Below are 21,628 nucleotides of genomic sequence, written 5' to 3' on the forward strand. Positions count from 1 at the left end.
TAAGTCACTACTTCAACATCTCTTCACCTTCATTGGAAGGCAAACTAGTGTTGCATCGTCACCTTATGATTCTTGCCACCTTCAACACCTGAAGATTAACACTGCACCTTTACCTGATTCACAGCCCCAACTTAAGCAACTCGTGTCTTCCACTTCCATAACATAAATTCTAAATGATATTGATCTAACAATCTTAAATCCACTAAGAAAGAAGCGGAGAAGGTGCAATTATCTTTGAAGATCCACTGCACTTTCCCCAGTGGGGGTCAATCAGCTTCATCTCCCATGATTATCTGGCCTATATACGTCTGGTGTTAAATCTTAAATGTTTATGTCTATATAATTGTATCATTACTCAGTATGTGCATGTTCATCTGTTTTTGTACTTAAGGAAATTTATTAATGAATAATTTCAATGTTTATTCTATATGGTCTTGAATTATTCTTTCTAACCAAAAGCTAGACAGGAGTAACTATAAATAGCCAGGATTGGGCACTACACAAGAATCCCTCCAAAATTTCCAGGAGTCGATGGCAAGTCCATTTCTTTCAGGACTTTTCCTTTATTTCATTAACTCTTACATAACATAATTCAAACAAAAATATTTTCATACTTAAGTAATACCATTCAAAAGAATTTTCCAAATGCCCAACAAGGTGGCAAAATTGGATATTAACTTTTCACTTAGGACCAACTAGACATCATACGAAGACTTTTAGTGAAAACCCCATGCTGACATGACCATCTGCTCAAGGGAAGGAGTCATAACACCTCTTAATGGGTAACAAAAAGGGTTGAAAATCAAACCTTTCTAGATTTCATCAATATGTATTCCCAATAAAGCTATGATCTTGTATGTCAACCAGTAATTTTGACATACAGACAGACAGGAAGACATGATTACTACAAGGCTCTAAAAGGTGCCCTAATTATAGTTTGGGTTGCAATGTTTACACATGTAAATGGCAACCAGCAATTTAGTTACTGCCTGCAAACATCAGCAGAATTGATAACCATGGTGAAAAACGTGCACGCGGTATCAATTCAGCAATATATTATCATGAATATATTATCATGAATATATCATCATGAATATATCATCATGAATATATTATCATGAATATATTATTGTGAATATATCATCATGAATATATCATCATGAATATATTATCATGAATATACTATACTGAATATATTATCATGAATATATTATCATGAATATATTATCACACTCTGCTAAGGGAAGTTTATCAAGATTTTCCTGTTAACTTCGTTCACGAAGTATGGATAATTTTTACATCTGGCATCATTAGAAAAATGTAATGTTGATGAGAACTGGTTGCACTGCACAATATGAATAGGCTGGTAGGATCTAGTAAAATTCTTGACACTATCTTGTTTGCCTTTGAAAAACATTTTTTGTTAACAGAACCTTTGACAAATAACATTTTATTTTAAAGAATCATTGTTTCAAATTTGTAAGCCTCTGCAGTTTCTTAGTCACAAAATCATCCTATGCAATTTTCAGGACAATCCATCTGATTTAATTATTGATTTTCATTCATTTGCATACAGGTTCCAACATAAAACAATATCATGATCCTAAGGAATTTTTTGCCAAAACTGACTCACATATCTAAGAAAAAATTGACTCAAATATCTAAGAAAAAAATTGACTCACATATCTAAGAAAAAACTGACTCACATATCTAAGAAAAAACTGACTCAAATATCTAAGAAAAAATTGACTCACATATCTAAGAAAAATTGACTCATATCTAAGAAAAAATTGACTAACATATCTAAGAAAAAACTGACACATATCTAAGAAAAAACTTACTCAAATATCTAAGAAAAAATTGACTCATATATCTAAGAAAAACATGGCCCACAAACTGAATTTTGTTATAACATGACAATTATAACAGAGAATGTACAACACAGGGAACAATTGCAGGCTTATGTAGGTATGGCATACACATTCTCAAAAGTTTACATATAAATAGGTATTAACATTAAGCCTAATGCACACATCAGAGGAAAGGCTGAGCTCTGAATTGTATCAGTTAAACAGCTTCATTTTAGTTACTGTACATTTTTAGAAAATTTTATAAACATTCAGTGCTCAAATAAATCTTATAGCCATACACCAAGGGTCCATCTCATTTCAGATTGGGCCCTCCTGAATTCCAAGAGAAGTGCCCACTGGGTTCGTGGGAACAAATCTAATATATTTGAGAAACTTTAATTACTTTAATGAAATGCAGTTTTTTTTTATTCTAACGTTATCTAAAGGCTACTAAATTTATAATATTAATCATCATTTAATCCCCCTACCCTTATGAAGATTATCTACTTATGGTACTTTTTTCCAGACTATCTGATCAGATTAAGGCTTACAGGTGTACATAAGAAGCTGTTAATTGATTACCTCATTGTTGTAATCTGGGTAGTCAATTAATTACCTCATTGTTGTAATCTGGGGAGTCAATTGATTACCTCATTGTTGTAATCTGGGGAGTCAATTGATTACCTCATTGTTGTAATCTGGGGAGTCAATTGATTACCTCATTGTTGTAATCTGGGGAGTCAATTGATTACCTCATTGTTGTAATCTGGGGAGTCAATTGATTACCTCATTGTTGTAATCTGGGGAGTCAATTGATTACCTCATTGTTGTAATCTGGGGAGTCAATTGATTACCTCATTGTTGTAATCTGGGGAGTCAATTGATTACCTCATTGTTGTAATCTGGGGAGTCAATTGATTACCTCATTGTTGTAATCTGGGGAGTCAATTGATTACCTCATTGTTGTAATCTGGGGAGTTTATTGATAACCTCATTGTTGTAATCTGGGGAGTTAATTGATTACCTCATTGTTGTAATCTGGGGAGTCAATTGATTACCTCATTGTTGTAATCTGGGGAGTTTATATTGATAACCTCATTGTTGTAATCTGGGGAGTTAATTGATTACCTCATTGTTGTAATCTGGGGAGTTAATTGATTACTTCATTGTTGTAATCTGGGGAGTTTATTGATAACCTCATTGTTGTAATCTGGGGAGTTTATATTGATAACCTCATTGTTGTAATCTGGGGAGTTTATTGATAACCTCATTGTTGTAATCTGGGGAGTTAATTGATTACCTCATTATTGTAATCTGGGGAGTTTATTGATTACCTCATTGTTGTAATCTGGGGAGTTTATATTGATAACCTCATTGTTGTAATCTGGGGAGTTTATTGATAACCTCATTGTTGTAATCTGGGGAGTTTATTGATAACCTCATTGTTGTAATCTGGGGAGTTTATTGATAACCTCATTGTTGTAATCTGGGGAGTTAATTGATTACCTCATTGTTGTAATCTGGGGAGTTAATTGATTACTTCATTGTTGTAATCTGGGGAGTTTATTGATAACCTCATTGTTGTAATCTGGGGAGTTTATATTGATAACCTCATTGTTGTAATCTGGGGAGTTAATTGATTACCTCATTGTTGTAATCTGGGGGGTTAATTGATTACTTCATTGTTGTAATCTGGGGAGTTTATTGATAACCTCATTGTTGTAATCTGGGGAGTTTATATTGATAACCTCATTGTTGTAATCTGGGGAGTTTATTGATAACCTCATTGTTGTAATCTGGGGAGTTAATTGATTACTTCATTGTTGTAATCTGGGGAGTTTATTGATAACCTCATTGTTGTATTCTGGGGAGTTTATATTGATTACCTCATTGTTGTAATCTGGGGAGTTAATTGATTACCTCATTGTTGTAATCTGGGGAGTTAATTGATTACTTCATTGTTGTAATCTGGGGAGTTTATTGATAACCTCATTGTTGTAATCTGGGGAGTTTATATTGATAACCTCATTGTTGTAATCTGGGGAGTTTATTGATAACCTCATTGTTGTAATCTGGGGAGTTAATTGATTACCTCATTGTTGTAATCTGGGGAGTTTATTGATAACCTCATTGTTGTAATCTGGGGAGTTTATATTGATAACCTCATTGTTGTAATCTGGGGAGTTTATTGATAACCTCATTGTTGTAATCTGGGGAGTTTATTGATAACCTCATTGTTGTAATCTGGGGAGTTTATTGATAACCTCATTGTTGTAATCTGGGGAGTTAATTGATTACCTCATTGTTGTAATCTGGGGAGTTTATTGATTACCTCATTGTTGTAATCTGGGGAGTTAATTGATTACCTCATTGTTGTAATCTGGGGAGTTTAGGCCAAATACAGCGATCTCTTTGAAGCATAATAAGCAATAACAGGATCAAAGGTGATCTACGGCTTTTGAGTTTTTTTAATTAAAACTGTACCATAGTTTGCCAGAAGTGATATAAAAAGGACACCAACCAAAACAATGATTTTCTTTCTGTTCATATTCAAAGCATAGCAACTGCATCAATGTGTCATAAATAATAGTAAAAAAGAAATAGGGCCCTTTTGGGCAAATGAAACTGTAGTTAGGGCTTGTAGATTTTTTAAAGTCAGCGGCCCTGGGTCTATGTGCAAAAACAAAATTCTTTGAGCAATGACACTGGAGTATTAATTACTTTGTTTGGAAAAAGCACAAAGGCAGAAATGTCGTCCTGGCTAGGTTAAATCTACAGTGGTTACAGTGGGTGATATAGTTTTAGAACAGATGACAAAAAAATAAACAATTTTCAGGAATACTAGTTGCAATATACAGTAAATCATGGGCTTGGGTTGATGTTTTTAGTAGATAAATGATTTATATATACTGGCAAAATATATGAAAAACTGTACTGATCTTCCAAAAAAAGAAAAATGCATTCATTATTAAAGTAATGCTATAATTATTATGCATTGTAAATGTTAAATATAAAAACAATCTTAAATGCTTTACATGGAAAAAATGTTAGTACTGTACACTGGATAAGTAACATGAACAATTCATATAAAAGCCTCATGTTTCATGAATAATGTAACCTGATTTACAACCAAGACACCAGAAGCTTACAACCAAGACACCAGAGGCTTACAATCAAGACACTGGAAGCTTACAACCAAGACACCAGAAGCTTACAGCCAAGACACTGGAAGCTTACATCCAAGACACCAGAACCTTACAAGACCTCAAAACAGTACAAAGTTGCAAAACCTACCAGTCTAAGTAGTATGGGTTATCATGTCATGAATAGATTAAACTGCAAATGCTTCCTAAAACAACAAATTGTATAAAAAGCAACAAAAGATCATAAAATAGCACAAAAATGTACAGCTTAACACATGCATCGTCAATGGGAAACTATTAGTCAAAAAGAAATTGTGTGTTTCTGATCAGCCAATCAGCCTCGCTTCCCAAGCACTTTTCACCCATATGGTAAAAAAAAATTCCCAAAATTGTTTACAACATTTAGTTGAGCTGGTTTGCACATTAAATAATAATACATATAATGTTTAAAAAATAAATAAGTACCTACCTAACCTAATTTTTAAACCAGTGCAATATCAAACACATTTTTGGGGTCCTTATGAACAAAGTTACATAATTCTAAACAGGACTATGCGGTGATTGCATCCGTCATGGCAAAACAGTGACTATGAAATACAGTATTTATACACTATGTCTAAGAATATACGCCACAGTGAGAGAGGGGCCACTTGGCAACACCTTGTTTTTCATAACACTAGTACTTCTTTTTACTGACTTACAAATGTATGGGAAAACGTTATTCCATTCATAATTACAAAACTTTAAATAGCTAATCTATGTAAAAAAAACAACAATAAGACATGGAAACAAACTTTATTCTGTGCGGGCACAAACCCATTGATGCCGGATTCATTGCTAATACTGTAGACCTACACTTCAGACTATTTATCAATATCCATATATATGAGTTGTAACAAGTTTCAACAAAAAGAAAAAGTGATACACCTATTCTAAAGCATCCCAGAAAATGAATTTGGTTCCTAAGCTTACCCGAGTTTAAATATTATCCTTCCATGATTCACTGGTTTCTCTTTAAAGTAATTATTGATTTAAAACAAAATACATGGAATCTCACCCAAGAGCAGTAATTTATTCCAATCTGCTGTGTTCAAAAATAATTATTAAATGACAAACATGTACTACCTACCCACATAAATACCTAATTAAGGGATATTTCTGGTATAAAGTTGAATGGTGAAATTTTATTAATCAGGTTCCGAAATAAGTCTAGGACGATGGTAATAAAAGTTTTTTTTGTTGCTTGTGTATTTGTTTTTATTTTGGGTAAAAGGATACTTATATTTTGTTTCAACTGTCTGATTAGCTGACACACCATGACATAATAGTTGAAAAAAACTGTGAGAGGGACTGATTCAATATCTGTAGTAAAGACCTGTGGCAATCATTCATTTATATGATTTTTTTTATTTGTTTTTTAAGTCCATGAGATAAGTTTTCATGTCTCTTGTCTCTTGTGCTTTATGGTAGTGTTCATAATAAATGGGAAAACATAATGACCAAACAAATAAATAGGAATGTTAAAGACAAGTTATGCCCAATGTATGGCAAGTCAAGTTAGCAAAAAGTCATCTGCCCGTTGTGACTTATTTTGTCAGACAGGTGTAGGATCTCTGATGGATAAAAACACAAACAGATATAGATCTGCCTCTGCAGGACTGAGCAAATCCCAATGTCAGGAACAAGTCAAATTCTTGACTGAGATAGTGGGCATTTCTGAGAATCTTGTCATAGACAAGTCAACTTTAGTAAATCTGTAAAAGTCCGACATCTGTGTATCTCTTAGTGATAAACAGCTAACATATAAAATTATCTCTATCAGATAAAATTATTAACAAACCTTTATACCGCTGCTAGCAAAGGGACTAACACTCTTCATTCCAAACACAAAATTTCCAGAAATCTCTGACCATTTCTTTTTTTAAACACTGAGTTTTGAAACCATCTATGATATTAGTAAGCGATAGCAATTTAAAATTAGTCACTGTGGGAGTCATATTGGATGCAAGGTCAGCACCATGTTCATTGCAGCAGCTATTATGGTTGTCTGCTATTAACAATATAGCCATCACACAAATTGAATGCCCTTCATTATGCCTATCATTACAACACTGTTCCTATTATAAGGCAATCTCACTATAAGGCATATCATTACAACACTGTTCCAATTATAAGGCAATCTCACTTTAAGGCCTATTATTACAACTATGTTCCTATTATAAGGCAATCTTGCCATAAGGAACATCATTACAACACTGTTCCTATTATAAGGCAATCTCGCCATAAGGCACATCATAATAACACTAATCCTATTATAAAGCAATCTCACTTTAAGGCCTATCATTACAACACTGTTCCTATTATAAGGCAATCTCGCCATAAGGCACATCATTACAACACTGTTCCTATTATAAGGCAATCTCACCATAAGGCACATCATAATAACACTAATCCTATTATAAGGCAATCTCACTATAAAGCATATCATTACAACATTTAATATTATAAGGCAATCTCACTATAAGGCCTATCATTACAACACTGTTCCTATTATAAGACAATCTCACTATAAGGCCTATCATTACAACACTGTTAATATTATAAGGCAATCTCACTATAAGGCCTATCATTACAACACTGTTAATATTATAAGGCAATCTCGCCATAAGGCACATCATAATAACACTAATCCTATTGTAAGGCTGGTAGTGTAATGGATTCCATTTGTTTATGTATAGTATCCACACATAATCCCATTTTTTTACCCACCTACTGATTTAAAAATAAAAAGGATAAAGTATTTAAAACAATCCACAAAACTGAGTCATTTCATTAATTTATAATTTCTATCCCAACTGTTGCTAGGAGGTCCCTAACCAGTTAAAAGGCATGCAAATCCAGTGTAGGAGCTAGCATTCAGGTCAAATCGTTTCAACTGACCACTCAAACACATATATATATTACTGTGTAAGTAACAATTAAACTACTTTAAATTACCCTAATTGTTACCAAATGAAATCAAAGACAGCATGAGAACCAAGCAAAAAATGTACCCAGTGAATTCAAAGCTTTGTTTATGAATAATATGATTCATTATGGAGAAGTGAGTTCCAAAGTCTGCTGTGAACTTAAAATTACTGAATTGGCACTCATACTTGTTCACCGTAACTTGCAATAAAAGCATGGCTTAATAATTCACTAAAACAAATTTTTAAATCAAGCTTCAAGTTTTGCACAAAACAAATGTCTCAACTTTTCAAACAAAAGGAATCTTGTTTGTTTTGCAAAAAGAAGTGAGCCTATACTATTTATATGCCTGTTTCATACTACATCTTTATAAAACTCTGATAACCCTTAAAAACCACTTTTGAATTTTGCATAATGTCCCAAAAGTTGTGTATGCCTTTCATGATTCATTATTCACATATGATCACCACTCCTGATCATGACTGACAGCATGTGATCACACTCCTGATCATGACAGCATGTGATCATCACTCCAGCTCATGACTGACAGCATGTGATCATCACTCCTGATCATGACTGACAGCATGTGATCATCACTCCAGATCATGACAGCATGTGATCATCACTCCAGATCATGACTGACAGCACGTGATCATCACTCCTGCTCATGACTGACAGCATGTGATCATCACTTCAGTAATTCCCAATCAGATAAACAACTGACGGACTATGTTTCAAGTTACCAGCATATCAGAGTCAATGTTGCATTAATGTAAAACAGACTCCAATCTGACACCATATCATGCACAAACAAATCAGCAAGCTAAATATTACCTGTTTTGATGCCTCCATTTGCCGAGCTCTCTCTATGTAATCCTTCATTCTGTGTGGGCTTGTAGCCCATCAACTGGGGTTCACTCATAGCCTACTTCTCTCTTGCAGTAAGGATGGTGAATATGCAAAAGATGGTGAATATGCAAAGCAAAGAACTGAAAAAGAAAAAAGTAATAATTATACACTTCCAAAGATCAAATAGACAAAACAATTATCATCAAGATACCCACAATCACAAATGTAAAACTCAATATGCTTTTACATCAAGTTTCATTTCTTAGAAACTGAAACAGTCCTTAATTTCATTGCCACAGAAGGGAAGAAACTCATTTATTTCCTTCCTCTGGCCATTTACCATTTGAAAGCCATCTTCATTGGAGACATCATTAAACCGTGCAAAGAAAAACAAAATCTTTGAATGAATCATCAAATGAAAGCAGAAATTGTCTGCACATGCACAAAATAAATAGGTCGCTGTGTCATCACATACAGGGTTCTCTAAAGGATTTTGAAAGCTGCAGACCTAGACTCATAGCTTTGAAGAAAAAAAATCTGCAGTTCCAGGTATAAAAACAGAAGTCCCATTAATGACAATCTTGGGTTACCAATGTTCATTCATTATGCAATATCATAATAAAAAAAATAAGGCAATTGAAAACAGTGATAATCCTTGATTGTTTGTGATGTTCCAACTATAACATTGCCATTATGACTTTCATTTTGGGTACAACAATAAGGAATCAAGAAACATATTACATTTTCTTTTCTATATTAGTGATATCTAGCAATGGGACATCATGCCACAGACAAGTAACATCATGTCCCACCCAGTCACGTTATCCTGACACCAGGCAGACAAGTCCTAACATTAACTAATGCTGAGTGCCGAGTACCATTTTTATAAGTCTTTGGTATGACTTGGCTGGGGATTGAACCCATGACATACAACATCTGAGGCAGATGCTCTAACTACTAGGCCACTGGTGCAGTCAAATGTACATGCCTTGTAGAAATGGATCAAATAAATGTCACTGACAAAAAATCTTGCGCAATGAGGACTGTTGTTGGAATTATGCATCCAAAATTAAAAGACATTTGTATGCGGACTTTAGCCTCTCTAAGAATTCTGACATAGCCCGGAACACTGTATTATCATGGTACTTAATGTTCATATCGGTACATATTACAACTGTTTAGCTATTGATGCTTACTATCATCTGTAAAATCTCAATGACTTTCCCTCTTTCTATTCCTATACAAAATCTTTGTGTGAATCGAAGCGTGTAAATGTAAATAAAACAGCATAAAATGGTTGACCCAGATTAACATACCATGAGGGAACAACTCTATATTATTGCTGCATTTGCCTAACTTGTATATGGTAACATGCAGGTATTATAATAAACATAAATTACAACTTACCTATGAGAAGGAATGTCCACGCCTGTACTGGCAGAATATTTCCACAATAAACGAAAGGATTCAATGTGATCAATTCGAACATACAAATGTAGTTAAAGCAGAAATCCATAAATAACAACATTGCAAATTAAAAACAATTATTTGTTAAAACTTTGCATGAAATTTAAATGTAATGTGAGCAAACATTTTAACATTATAAAAAAACTTATTATTATTAATATTATTACTATTATTATGATTATTATTGAAATATCACTGATTTCAAGAGAGTTTGACTTATTATATTGGGGCCCCGAGTGGCCGAGTGGTCTAAAGCGCTCTCCATTACGGATCACTGCCATCTCACCTCTGTCTGCGCCGGTTCGAGTCTCGGATTCAGCCAATGTGGGTATGTGAGAAAGCTTGCCAGTAGCTTCTCGTGGGTCGGTGGTTCTTTCCAGGTCTTCCCGGCTTCTTCCTCCACCATTAATACTGGCCGCCATGTATAGCCTATCGTGTGCTGAAAAATGGCGTTAAACCCCACAACAACAACAACTGTTATTATATTCTTATTTACGTACAAGACCTATTATCAATAAGCAACATTTTGTCAATTTTGGTCCATATTGGCTACCATGGAATGAAATTGCAAGCTTAACTTTGTAAGGATATGTAAGTCACCATCAGTATATGACCCTTAATCATCAAACAACAGACGATACACTGAATATATTTTGCGATCAAAGCCAATTCAGGTATAGCAAGCTTTACTGGAGTTTTGTATATGATGATCAACAGAACTGCATGCACTTTACAAAAAAGTGATGTTCAGTCTTTTTTATTGTAAACTTATAAAAAATGTTGACATTTTAGAGGAAATTGCGCTATAAAATATTTTTGTCCTTACAGGCTACAGCTTTACATCTGTGAACAACCACTAGAAAATTAAGCAGAAAATCCTGTTATATCAATTTAATGACACAGGTATCAGGCTTACTAGCTTTGATACCATAACCTCAAATGACATTCTGAGAGGAAGGTTGTTGTTGTTGTTATAGGGTTTAACACCATTTTTCAGCACAAGATAGGCTATACATGGCAGCCAGTATTAATGGTGGAGGAAGAACCCAGGAAATCCCTGGAAAGAACCACCGACCCACAAGAAGCTACTGGCAAGCTTTTTCACATAAACACATTAGCCGAGCCTGAGACTCAAACCCTCACAGAGGTAAGATGGCAGTGATCCGCAACAGTTAGTGCTTTAAACCACTTGGCCACTCGGGGCCCCAGATAGGAAGGAAGGTTAATACTGATGTTAGTACTATTATATCCTCCATTTGTTTCTAACATCCCACCCACCCCCTTACCAATTTGCTAAACAAAAAGTGTAAAGGATATTAAAAAAAAGCCACAAAACTTAGTCATTTCATTCATCCTTTGATAATTTGCAACCTGCTTGTTGCCAGGGGATCCTTAACACTGTTGACTTATTAACGTTTCAAACCAAATGAAAGCACTCAATTGAAACAAGTTGACAAACTGTTCACTGTCTTTTTCTAGTTTCAAGAATAGTCCATTTCAGTAAAAACTATGTTGTCTGTACCTAATATTTGTAATGTCTATTTTTGATATTTCGATATAAAATGGAGCAAATAAAAAGGAGAAACTCTTGCATTGTAAACATGTGTTCAATGAGATGTAATTCCAAAGTTTATGGAAATAGCAAGATTATCAAAGACGGTGAACTGTTGTTTAAAAACTGAGACTCGCCCATGCAAATATTATGACCATGTTAATCAAGAAACCCCAGTTTGATTCAGAACACCAACTTGACAGTGTTTGGGACTGTCTGGCAACAATCAGTTCAGAAATTACAAAAGCATGAATGAAATGACTAAGTTTTGTGCATTTTTAGAAAAATATTTTTGATGCCTTTTGTTTTAAAAGCAAACGGGTAGTGTTGGAATACTTTTTTTTACATGTTGTTGAACCTGCTCTCATCACTCTGAACTATGTTGCTTTTAAAAATAATATTACCCATTTCATTATCAAACTAAACAACCATGGATTGTGAACTACATGTGGCTAACAGGAGCTTAATGTGGTAAATAAAAACTTGTATTGCCCGACAGACATGGCCCCGTGTCAGATCGGGTCATTGGAATGCTCTGCGGGAATTCTGTCACTCTAAATTAATTTTTTCGACACTAAGATCGCGTTAGCCACCTGCTTTGTTAACCTAGGCTAGGCCCTATAGTCTACGCTGTGAACATCTATTATTGTAACAGTTTACATATCAATGTTGTGTCGGGTACCTGTGTCTTCTGCAGTGCAAGTATAATCGACAGTCCTTTTTCATTTGAACTTTACGAATTTTGTCTGCCAATATTTTCCTGATTTGAGCTGTGAATTAAACATTTAGAAATACGTGAATATATTATCAAGTTATCAGTATCATACCTGCTCACAACCGTCGATGTTCTTGGCAACAAACCACACCGCAACTATAATGAACTGTTTTTTTTGTGCCTTTCAATTGAAACGGGCGCTAACTCCTCCAAAGTTACTGCACATGTATATATACACTCGTTTCCTAGATGACGTCAAAATCACGGCTAAATATAGCATATATGCTAGATTTTGACTTCACCGGTGCGGTTATTGTCATTCATTTCGTTTCGTAATGATTCAGCCGTTTAGCAAGTGCAGTCGATTTGTGTGTTGGTATTGCTTGGTTGATTTTTCCGTTTAAGGTTAATGAGCCAGTTATGTTCGCTGCTGTATTTATTTATAAGCTGCGTGCACAGGCACTTGATTCCGGGGGTAAACTAATGTTTACACTCACCAGTTAATTGGTGAGTGTACACATTAGTTTACCCCCGGAATCAAGTATATGTGGCTGCATGGTCCAAAACCTGGTATAGTGCAGGGCAGAATTGAGGGTTGCGGTTGTCCCCGTTTGACATATGCGACCCAGGACTCGTGTCGTGTACCAATGTGCGTGTTTGTCCGAGTTTCCTCTGAGCCTTGTACCCATTTTTTATATTTGGACATTTACTTGGGGTGTAGGTTCAGAGTCCATTCCCTATCGAAAAGTTGGAATTTGCCAACGGTAGCCGCTTACTAGCCGGCCCAGCAAACTTGAACGACCTTTCATCGCGATATACTTGCATTAAATCGATAGGAATGTGATTTATTTTCTCAAAAATCGTAAGCATAGCATTCGTCGTGTCTTTAATCTGCTGACAGACGAGACGAAAGTACGTAGTTGCTGAAATTTGACCTGGATGTGGTCATCTGTATTCACGGTCACGTGACTAAACAAACCTCACAACCTACCGGTACATGTGAATGACATCAGAGGTCATACAGTAACGTTATATCGACAATAAACAAATTTCCAAAGTTGATGTATATAGAGTTTGGATATATTATGTAAAAGTCACCAAATGTTTGTAAATAAATATAATGCACACTTAATTCTCAACATATTTACTCTGAGAATAACGACCAGAAACATGTATGTATCACAGCAGGGTGGAGAAAACCATTTTCAAGAAGTACCGAGCACATGTCAACGATGTGTTTGTTGGTGTCACGTGACTACCACATTGATATGTGCGTAGTGAATCTGGTTTGCTTCAAAAAATGTACAGATTTTCGGTCGTTGTTTTCAGAATAAATATTTTGAGAATTTTTTTCTTCTTCATTTTTCCATAAAAATTATCTGACTTTTATTGATATGTTCGATTTGTTTTCCTACAGAAAGACTAGAAATGGTGTAGTGTTGATATCACGTGACTGTATGACCTCTGGTGTCATTGACATGTAGGTTGCGAGAGTTGTGTAGTCACGTGACTGAATGCAACTGGCCAGATCCAGGTCAGATTTAAGCAACGTTGTACTTTCGTCTCGTCTGTCAGCGGATTAAAGACATAACGAATGCTATAATCGCAATTTCTGAGAAAATAAATCATACTCCTATCGATTTCATGCAGGTATATTTTGATAAAAGATCGTTCAAGTTTGCTGGGCCGGCTAGTAAGTGACTACCCCATGCCGACACCATTTTTACAAAAAATGATGTCTAGTGTCGGCGAATTCCAACTTTTCTATAGGGAATGGACTCTGACCCTGTGCCGTTGCCAACATAAATGTCCAGATATCAAAAATGGGGTGGCATGGATGAGAGGAAACCCGGACTATGTGCGTGTTTGTCATGAGTGAGTGAGTGATCGATCGCGATGCATGATTCCCGTGCTTCACGAGTATTAAAATCAATTCCCCGCCAAACTAACAAAAGCTTCTGGCATTCCTACTCTAGTTCTTGAGACGGACAACACCTCGAGCAGTACGAGTTGTGAAGATGTAGAGCACATGTCTTTCACGAAAGTGAAAGACCAGGGATTTAATACAATTTGGAAAAATCATACCCTTCGAGTCTGGTTTATTTCGTACAATACGAGCTTCTCTCCATCCCAAGTCCAATGGTGGGCGCCAGATGTGAGCTGTCTTTTATTTCGGGTTGAAATGAAAACCGTCGCTTGTCGATTGTATGATTTATTACGAGACGAAATGGTACGAAATAAACCAGACTCGAAGGCTATAATTGTTTCCGGGGGTATTTATGGATCTATAAACCACCCAACCAACAAAATATTAAGTACTAGCCCTTCTTCCACAGCCTTAATCCGGCCCTGGTGCAGTAGCTAAAATTGGTATATAAACCGTGAAACACGCCATATCGCCTATATCATGCAGCTGAAATGATATCTCATTCCTTTCCCAACGACACGACGAGGTAGCAAGCTATCCCGGGTGAGTATCGAGCCTTCCGCTCTCAAATTACATATATGTTTACCAGCCGAGCAAGAACAGCACGGGATAATGTATTTAATACATGATATTCAGCAAACAAGTATAGCCCACACACATACACAAATGAAAACAAAATTCTTATTTTCATGTGCAGTTTACATCAAATTTGGACAATTAAACTGACCTATTCGAGATCACCTTATTTAATTAGCGTGCATTCAGCACACGTACACCCTTTAATGAAACATTACCCATTATCTAATATTCACACACTGGAAACAAACTATATTCGGAAGTAATATTACTGGTGGAAATTTTGGTAAGTAAATTTGAGTAAATAACATGAAAAGGAGAATTGATCTGTGTAAAAAAAAAGGGTAACATATGGGCGAACAAATCTGTTTAGAAAATGGGGGGGGGGGGGAGGTATTACCGTACAGGTGAGTACAAGTTAGGCCACTGGTTGTAAGGGTGAAAAATTATGTTGATGTTTGTCGCCGCATATTTTGTCGTGATCAGCGTGACACGTCACCATAAAGATTCATGTATGGGTTAGGCTCGCAATAAATTGCTGCGTGCGAAGGATAGAATATGCTCTGTTTGAAGATACGATTGGATTTTAATTTGGACCTGCTAGGATAATGGTCCCGTAGAATGTTAACGTAAGGTCAAATGGCGGAAAAAGGCAGACTAGAAAAAATTGTTCTAAGATGGGAGTAGTGAAGGGGGATCCTATAGGGTCTATGGGATTTATCATTAAAAACACCCTTGGGAACATATAGGGTCTATGTAAATTTAACATGGAGAAAAATCGTGGGAACATATAGGGTCTATGGGAATTTAACATGGAGAAAAACCCTGGGACAATATAGGGTCTATGGGAATTAACATGGCCAAAAACCCTTGGGACAATATAGGGTCTATGTATATTTAACATGACCAAAAAAAACCTTGGGACTGTATAGGGTCTATGTAAAATTGAAACATAAAAAAATAAAAAATAAAATAAAAAACAAAATAAAAAAAGGGGTAGGCAATGGAAAGACTATCTCTTTTCGAGAAATATGGGGGCCCTGAAAAGGGCCTTTGGGTTTTTCTTCTTCTTCTTTTAACTTCTTAACTTCTTCCACCATCCTCTTATTTTGTCCATCATTCCTTTCTTCTTTTTCTTTTCTGTTTCCGGCAGCCAGTCCGGGTGGCCCATGGCCCGGAACTTCTCTTGGATTTTCATCCAGTTTGTGTTCAGTTTATCGAATTCATCCCTTTCTTTTCTATTTTCTTCTTCTTTTCTTTCATTGGACCACTTTTCTTTGATCTTCTTGACCTCTTTGGTCAGCACATTCCTCATTAGTTCTTCAGCTTTCTTAAGTTTTTCTAACCCCCACTTCGCGAAACACCAATCTGTCCATTCTACAATGTCTTCTAGAAAGAACCTTGCACTCGTCACATGATCTATCGCTTCTTTTAACTTACCCACTTTGACATACGGTGGGTTAATTAAACCTCTGATTCTCTTCTCCTCATCCTCTATCATTTCTTTTACAATATTTACGGATAAGTGGAGGCTGGTTACTTGTCTTGAGACGAAGTCTTTTGTCACTGCATACCTCCATTCCTGTTCAACCCTTTCTACTACACTCAATCCATCCACCATCCAATACCAACTTCCCATAAGATCGTTGTATAAAGCTGAAGCTGCTGGCATCTTCTTGCTTGCTTATTCCGTAGAATGGGTTCCAATGGCCAACACTGTTAGTTTTATACTGAAAGCGCGTACGTGATGGAAAACATCCCCTAAAAACATAAAATTGATCTTACCTAGATCATGACCTAACAACGCGCGGACGTGAAGGAAAACATCCCCCTACTTTTTCATTTCATATAATATAACCCCAACTATACTCTTCACATACTCTAAGAAACCCATAATCTACTATCCACACCAACCTACTTTATCACTTACAAACACAAACACACAATCACACAAACACATACCCTCACATTTTTTAAAAAAAGAGTTAGTGTTTATATTCACACTACTCTACCTACACACATTGGCAAATCGATCGTTATTTCTTTTCTAGAGTATTGGGTAGCCCTGAAAAGGGCTGTTTTGTTTGGAACTTCATGGACACCTGGTTAATGGTGGCACCTTCCAGGCCTGGCGCCACATACACATCTTATCCCCCAGTTACTTTTTACCTTTTGGGGGGAGAGAGCAGAGGCAGGATATGTCGCTTCAGAATCCCAATTTTCGCTCTCTGGGATTTTGAAATTTCTTCTCTCCTTTTCCTCCTCCTCTTCTTTGTTTCTTCTTTCCTCTTTATGTCTTCTTTCTTCTTCTTCTTCTTTGTTTCTTCTTTCCTCCTCTCTTATCCTTCCCTCCTCGACAATGGCTTCCGCGGCCAGTTCATTTAATATGCGCCTGGCATATTCCAGATGCACATGAAGCTCCAACAGTTTCTCAAGTCTCGTGTTCATTTTTTGGTGTTGATCAATCAACAAGGGTAGCTGGACTGCCGAACGAGTTTCAATTTATACTGAAAGCGCGGACGTGAAGGAAAACATCCCCTAATAACATAAAATTCATCTTACCTAGATCATGACCAAAAAAAAACAACAACGCGCGGACCTAAAAGAAACACTCACTCACTTTTTTATGCTACCCATCACTATTTTAAAATTTTTTATAAATCACTTCAATAGACTATCCACATACGCAAATCAATCCAATCTAACCCCAAATATACACCTCAAACACTAAGAAAAGATATCATTTTAATCTACTATCTCCACCAACTTACTTGAGCTCTTACTAACTCAAACACACCAACACATAACCTCACATTTTTTAAAAGAGTTAGTGTTTATTTTCACACTACTCTACCTACACATTGGCAAATTAATAGTTATTTCTTTTCTAGAGTATTGGGTAGCCCTGAAAAGGGCTGTTTTTTTTGTTTGCTATGGTATTCTTTTTTAGTTTCTAAGAATGCGATGTCCTCTGAGGATAGACTTTCTGGCGATAGGTCTGCTTCTTCGGAAAGAAAAGAAGAACTCTTTGGTGTCGATACGGCAATCGACAAAGCCTCTGTCAGGTTCAGGTTGCTGCTGTTGTTGTTGTTGCTGCTGTTGCTGCTGTCTCTGAAGTCTGTACTTCTCTGTCCATTCTTCTTTTTCCCTGTTCATTTCTTCTCTGAAGAGCTCTTCTATCAGGTCTTCAGTGATTTTTAACATTCTCACATTTTCGATTTCTTCTGGCTTCGGTATCAGACTGTGTCTGACCCTATGCAAATTCACGTAGGCTTCGTTGAGCTTAGCTAGTTTGGAGCACATCTTCTTAGGAGGATGAGTCGACAATGGATGGTTAGACTGGAAACAACCCCGGTTCTTAAAGTCAAAGCGCGGACGTGAAGGAAAACATCCCCCACACGGTTTTCGAGCCGCAACGTTTAGTGAGTGTCATGAGAGGGATAGTAAGAAATCAAAGAGCATCAATCCAACATTCTTATAACTAAACAAACCACAAAGGCATTTTTTTCAAAACACAACATTTTTTATTCAAAAATCACTTAACACTAAACAACAACTCTAACATTTTTTAACAATAATCCAACACTATAACATCAAACAATTTTTTCAAATCACAAACATTTTTTTCTTCAAATACTAACTACTTTAAACAGGGCTGACAACGTTGTGAATGAAATTGTGATTTCCACTGTTGGAAATCATTAGGCCATTGATTGACACTACGTTTCCTAGCTTGAGACAAAAGATAAGCATAATGGTCACAAAACCATTGATCTACTTTCACATCGTTTCTAGCAGAAGAACGAGGATCGAAATGAGTCACTAAATGTTCTAAGGAATAGCCCAGGCTGCGATGATGCAGAAAATACACACAATACTTTCCACACACCAAGGAATCTGTGCCTTGTAATTTCACATTATTGAATCGGGTGATCTGAGCATTTCTTCTCATAAAGTCGATGATATCATCTTCCAAAGGGGGTAATCCATACGAATCGAAATATTCCACACATCCTTCTTGAGGAAAGTAGACGGCTACCCAGTGGGTTCCTGGGAGATGACTGTCGTCCGTGTTGATCACGTAAGCTTGATGGTCTTTAGGTTTGCGATGAGGGAGTTCATCTTTAGCACAGACGACAGGATTCCAAGAAGCCGTATACGAACTGTGGTTCAAAAGGTAATGAAGTTCCCAGGTATCCATTGATTTGTTTTCTTCTTCACAGGTAATAATAAGTTGTCAATGCGATCCTGACTTTTTGCTTGAAAATGTCTGACGAATAAACGGTTATTCGTTCTGTTTCCTCACTTTGATTCAGGAGAGCTTCGATACGATGGATCTCTTGAGTGGTTAATGGTGGACAAGAATGTTCACGCAAGTCTTTATACCACTGGTGCAACACGTCTTTGTCCGAGATGAGACTCCAAGCTTCGTCCAGATACTCGTCCAATTTTTCTTCTTGACTCAACATCAGGCATTTATCGTGTTGAATTTGACTGGGATGATCGTTTTGACATCCATAGCAATTTTTCTTGATCAATTCTGTTATTTTGTCGACCAAGTGTTTGGCAAAACAGGAGACTAAATGGGCTTCTTGTTCTGGCCATCTCGACTTCATCATGATTACTTCTTTTTCCAGGGTCTCCTCACATTCCATGTCCAAAGTCTCTCCACTAGGTAATGAGGGATAACAGTCTTCCATGGCTTCTAGTAATCTAGAATGACTTCTCTCAAACTGTTGATTTCTATGGTATTATCGAATTCGGCATACAGGATGACGTTCACTGTGTTCCTTGCATCCAGTGGACTCGCAAACTGAATTTCCACACGAATCTGGCCGGATTTTATAGGGTGGAAATGTCCCTCGTCGCTGCCTTGGTCTGGAGTGAAATCGAAAGCCCACAAAGCATAGCCTCCTGCATAATCGTCGTACGTAATGCCGTGACTGGTGTTGGTTCCTAACTGTCCGGTAGCTTCGTACAGGGACAAGTACGATCTCAAATAATTCTTCGCGGCACCAAAGTTAGGCTCGAAAGGTCGGGTACACAAGGTCTTGCCATCGCGACTGACTTCGATCTTGGACACATTGTAATGCTTAAACTCAAAAGGATTTTCGTTGTAGACACCATTGAAAGCTGAATTCTTGACGATACCAACAATCAAACGTTTGGGTAACTGTGCTTGGAACAGATGATCTTCGATCATGGATCGCTGTCCAGCAGGAATGGTGAACGTTTTCACTTCTACGCGTCGTATCGGATACTTGGCGGTTGTTCTGCTCAATGTCTGACTGATGTCGTTACCTACTTTAGGTAACACTTCCACACGACGCACGTAGAGTCTGGCTTCTTGGATGATGGCTTTGTAAGTGGCATCAGCAGCAGCCATCAAATGGAAAGCAGCACTACTGCGATTCAGTCTCAGGCGGACATCCACCCCGTTCAGCAAATACTTTTCTTGTAACCACATGTCCAAATGCAAACGATCCATCAGTTCTAAACTACGACTTCCAGCAATTTTCTTTTGTCGTTCTACAAATCCCGTTGGATTTGAAGCATCCCCAGCAAGTGTAATGCCGTTGAACTTAGTCGCTTGGTCAGGTTTCCATACCACGCAAGCATCCAGATGAGTGTTCTTGGCTTCTTTTCCGTACGTCAAGAGATTTTCCAGGTACGCTCGATAAGGGTAAGTATCCATACTGCTGCTGACCAGTTTGTTATTCAAGTACAAGTCCACTTCGCTGAACAAGGAATGCATGAAATTATTGATGGGAGCTACTGCTTCATCAGCGTCTATGTTAGCGTTGGGTGGCTCGATTACTTTCACTTTCAAGTATAGGTAACTGCTATTCAGATCGATGTAATCTTCGGGCTGTCCTTTGATTTCAAACTCGATGGGAGCGGAATCGGTCAATGAGGAGACCGGGTGAAATTCCACCCACTGGGATTCTTGCATCGTCATCATGGTGGGGGGCATGGCAAACATATCCAGTTCCGTCTTGGAACAGGCGCAAGACTCTCGGTGCATCATTTTTTTCTATGTTTCAATAATCGAAAACGTCTAAGTCTCGAACGGTTCTTCTTTTCTTGGCCTTTCTAGCTTGAAGTCTGGTGAAAGGGTGTTTTCTGCGTCGTCTCTTTCTGCCTTGTCCTTGCTGAATGCCTGACTCGGTAGCGTGCAGGGCATTTATAGGTGTGTCTCGTCGGCCTAAAATGTCTTTACCCGTTTGCAGCAAGACATTTTTGCCTGCCCTCATGAAGGCTTCTTTAGGGTTTTGTTTGTCGATGATGACATTTTGGAGAAATTCTTTGCCTTACGTCAGTGCCGCATCTTTCAAAGCGTGCAATCCGCGTGTCACCATCGGTTTCAACACCGGGGCCACCGAACGAAAGGCCGATTTTAACATGTCTCCTAAACCATGTCCTCGCTGTCGAGCAACCCCTCGGTACACTGGATACATGACTTACTTACGAGTCGTGAGAGAACCGTTTTCGAAAATGGAGTTTCACCGTGACTTTTCCTTTGGTGAATGGAATATTTTGTCCCAAATCTCCTTTTATAGTAACGTTGACCGTGTCCAAATA

General features: G+C 37.1%; 1 protein-coding gene across 1 annotated transcript in view; it reads right to left on the reverse strand.

The window, feature by feature from the left end:
• The window catches only part of LOC149779668 (ATP-dependent translocase ABCB1-like), a 142,764-nt gene extending 129,981 nt beyond the window's left edge, over positions 1-12,783 (reverse strand). Inside the window, exons 1-2 of the mRNA XM_089940489.1 lie at positions 12,656-12,783; positions 8,795-8,949 (exon numbers count right to left, since the gene is read on the reverse strand). Of these exons, the coding sequence (XP_089796615.1) occupies positions 8,795-8,882 (88 nt within the window). The 5' untranslated portion in view covers positions 8,883-8,949; positions 12,656-12,783. The remainder of the gene's footprint in view (positions 1-8,794; positions 8,950-12,655) is intronic.
• Between the last annotated feature and the right edge of the window lie 8,845 nt (positions 12,784-21,628).

This window comes from Sinohyriopsis cumingii, chromosome 17, assembly GCF_028554795.1.
Source record: "Sinohyriopsis cumingii isolate HCF-2022 chromosome 17, ASM2855479v2, whole genome shotgun sequence".
NCBI classification, from domain to species: domain Eukaryota; kingdom Metazoa; phylum Mollusca; class Bivalvia; order Unionida; family Unionidae; genus Sinohyriopsis; species Sinohyriopsis cumingii.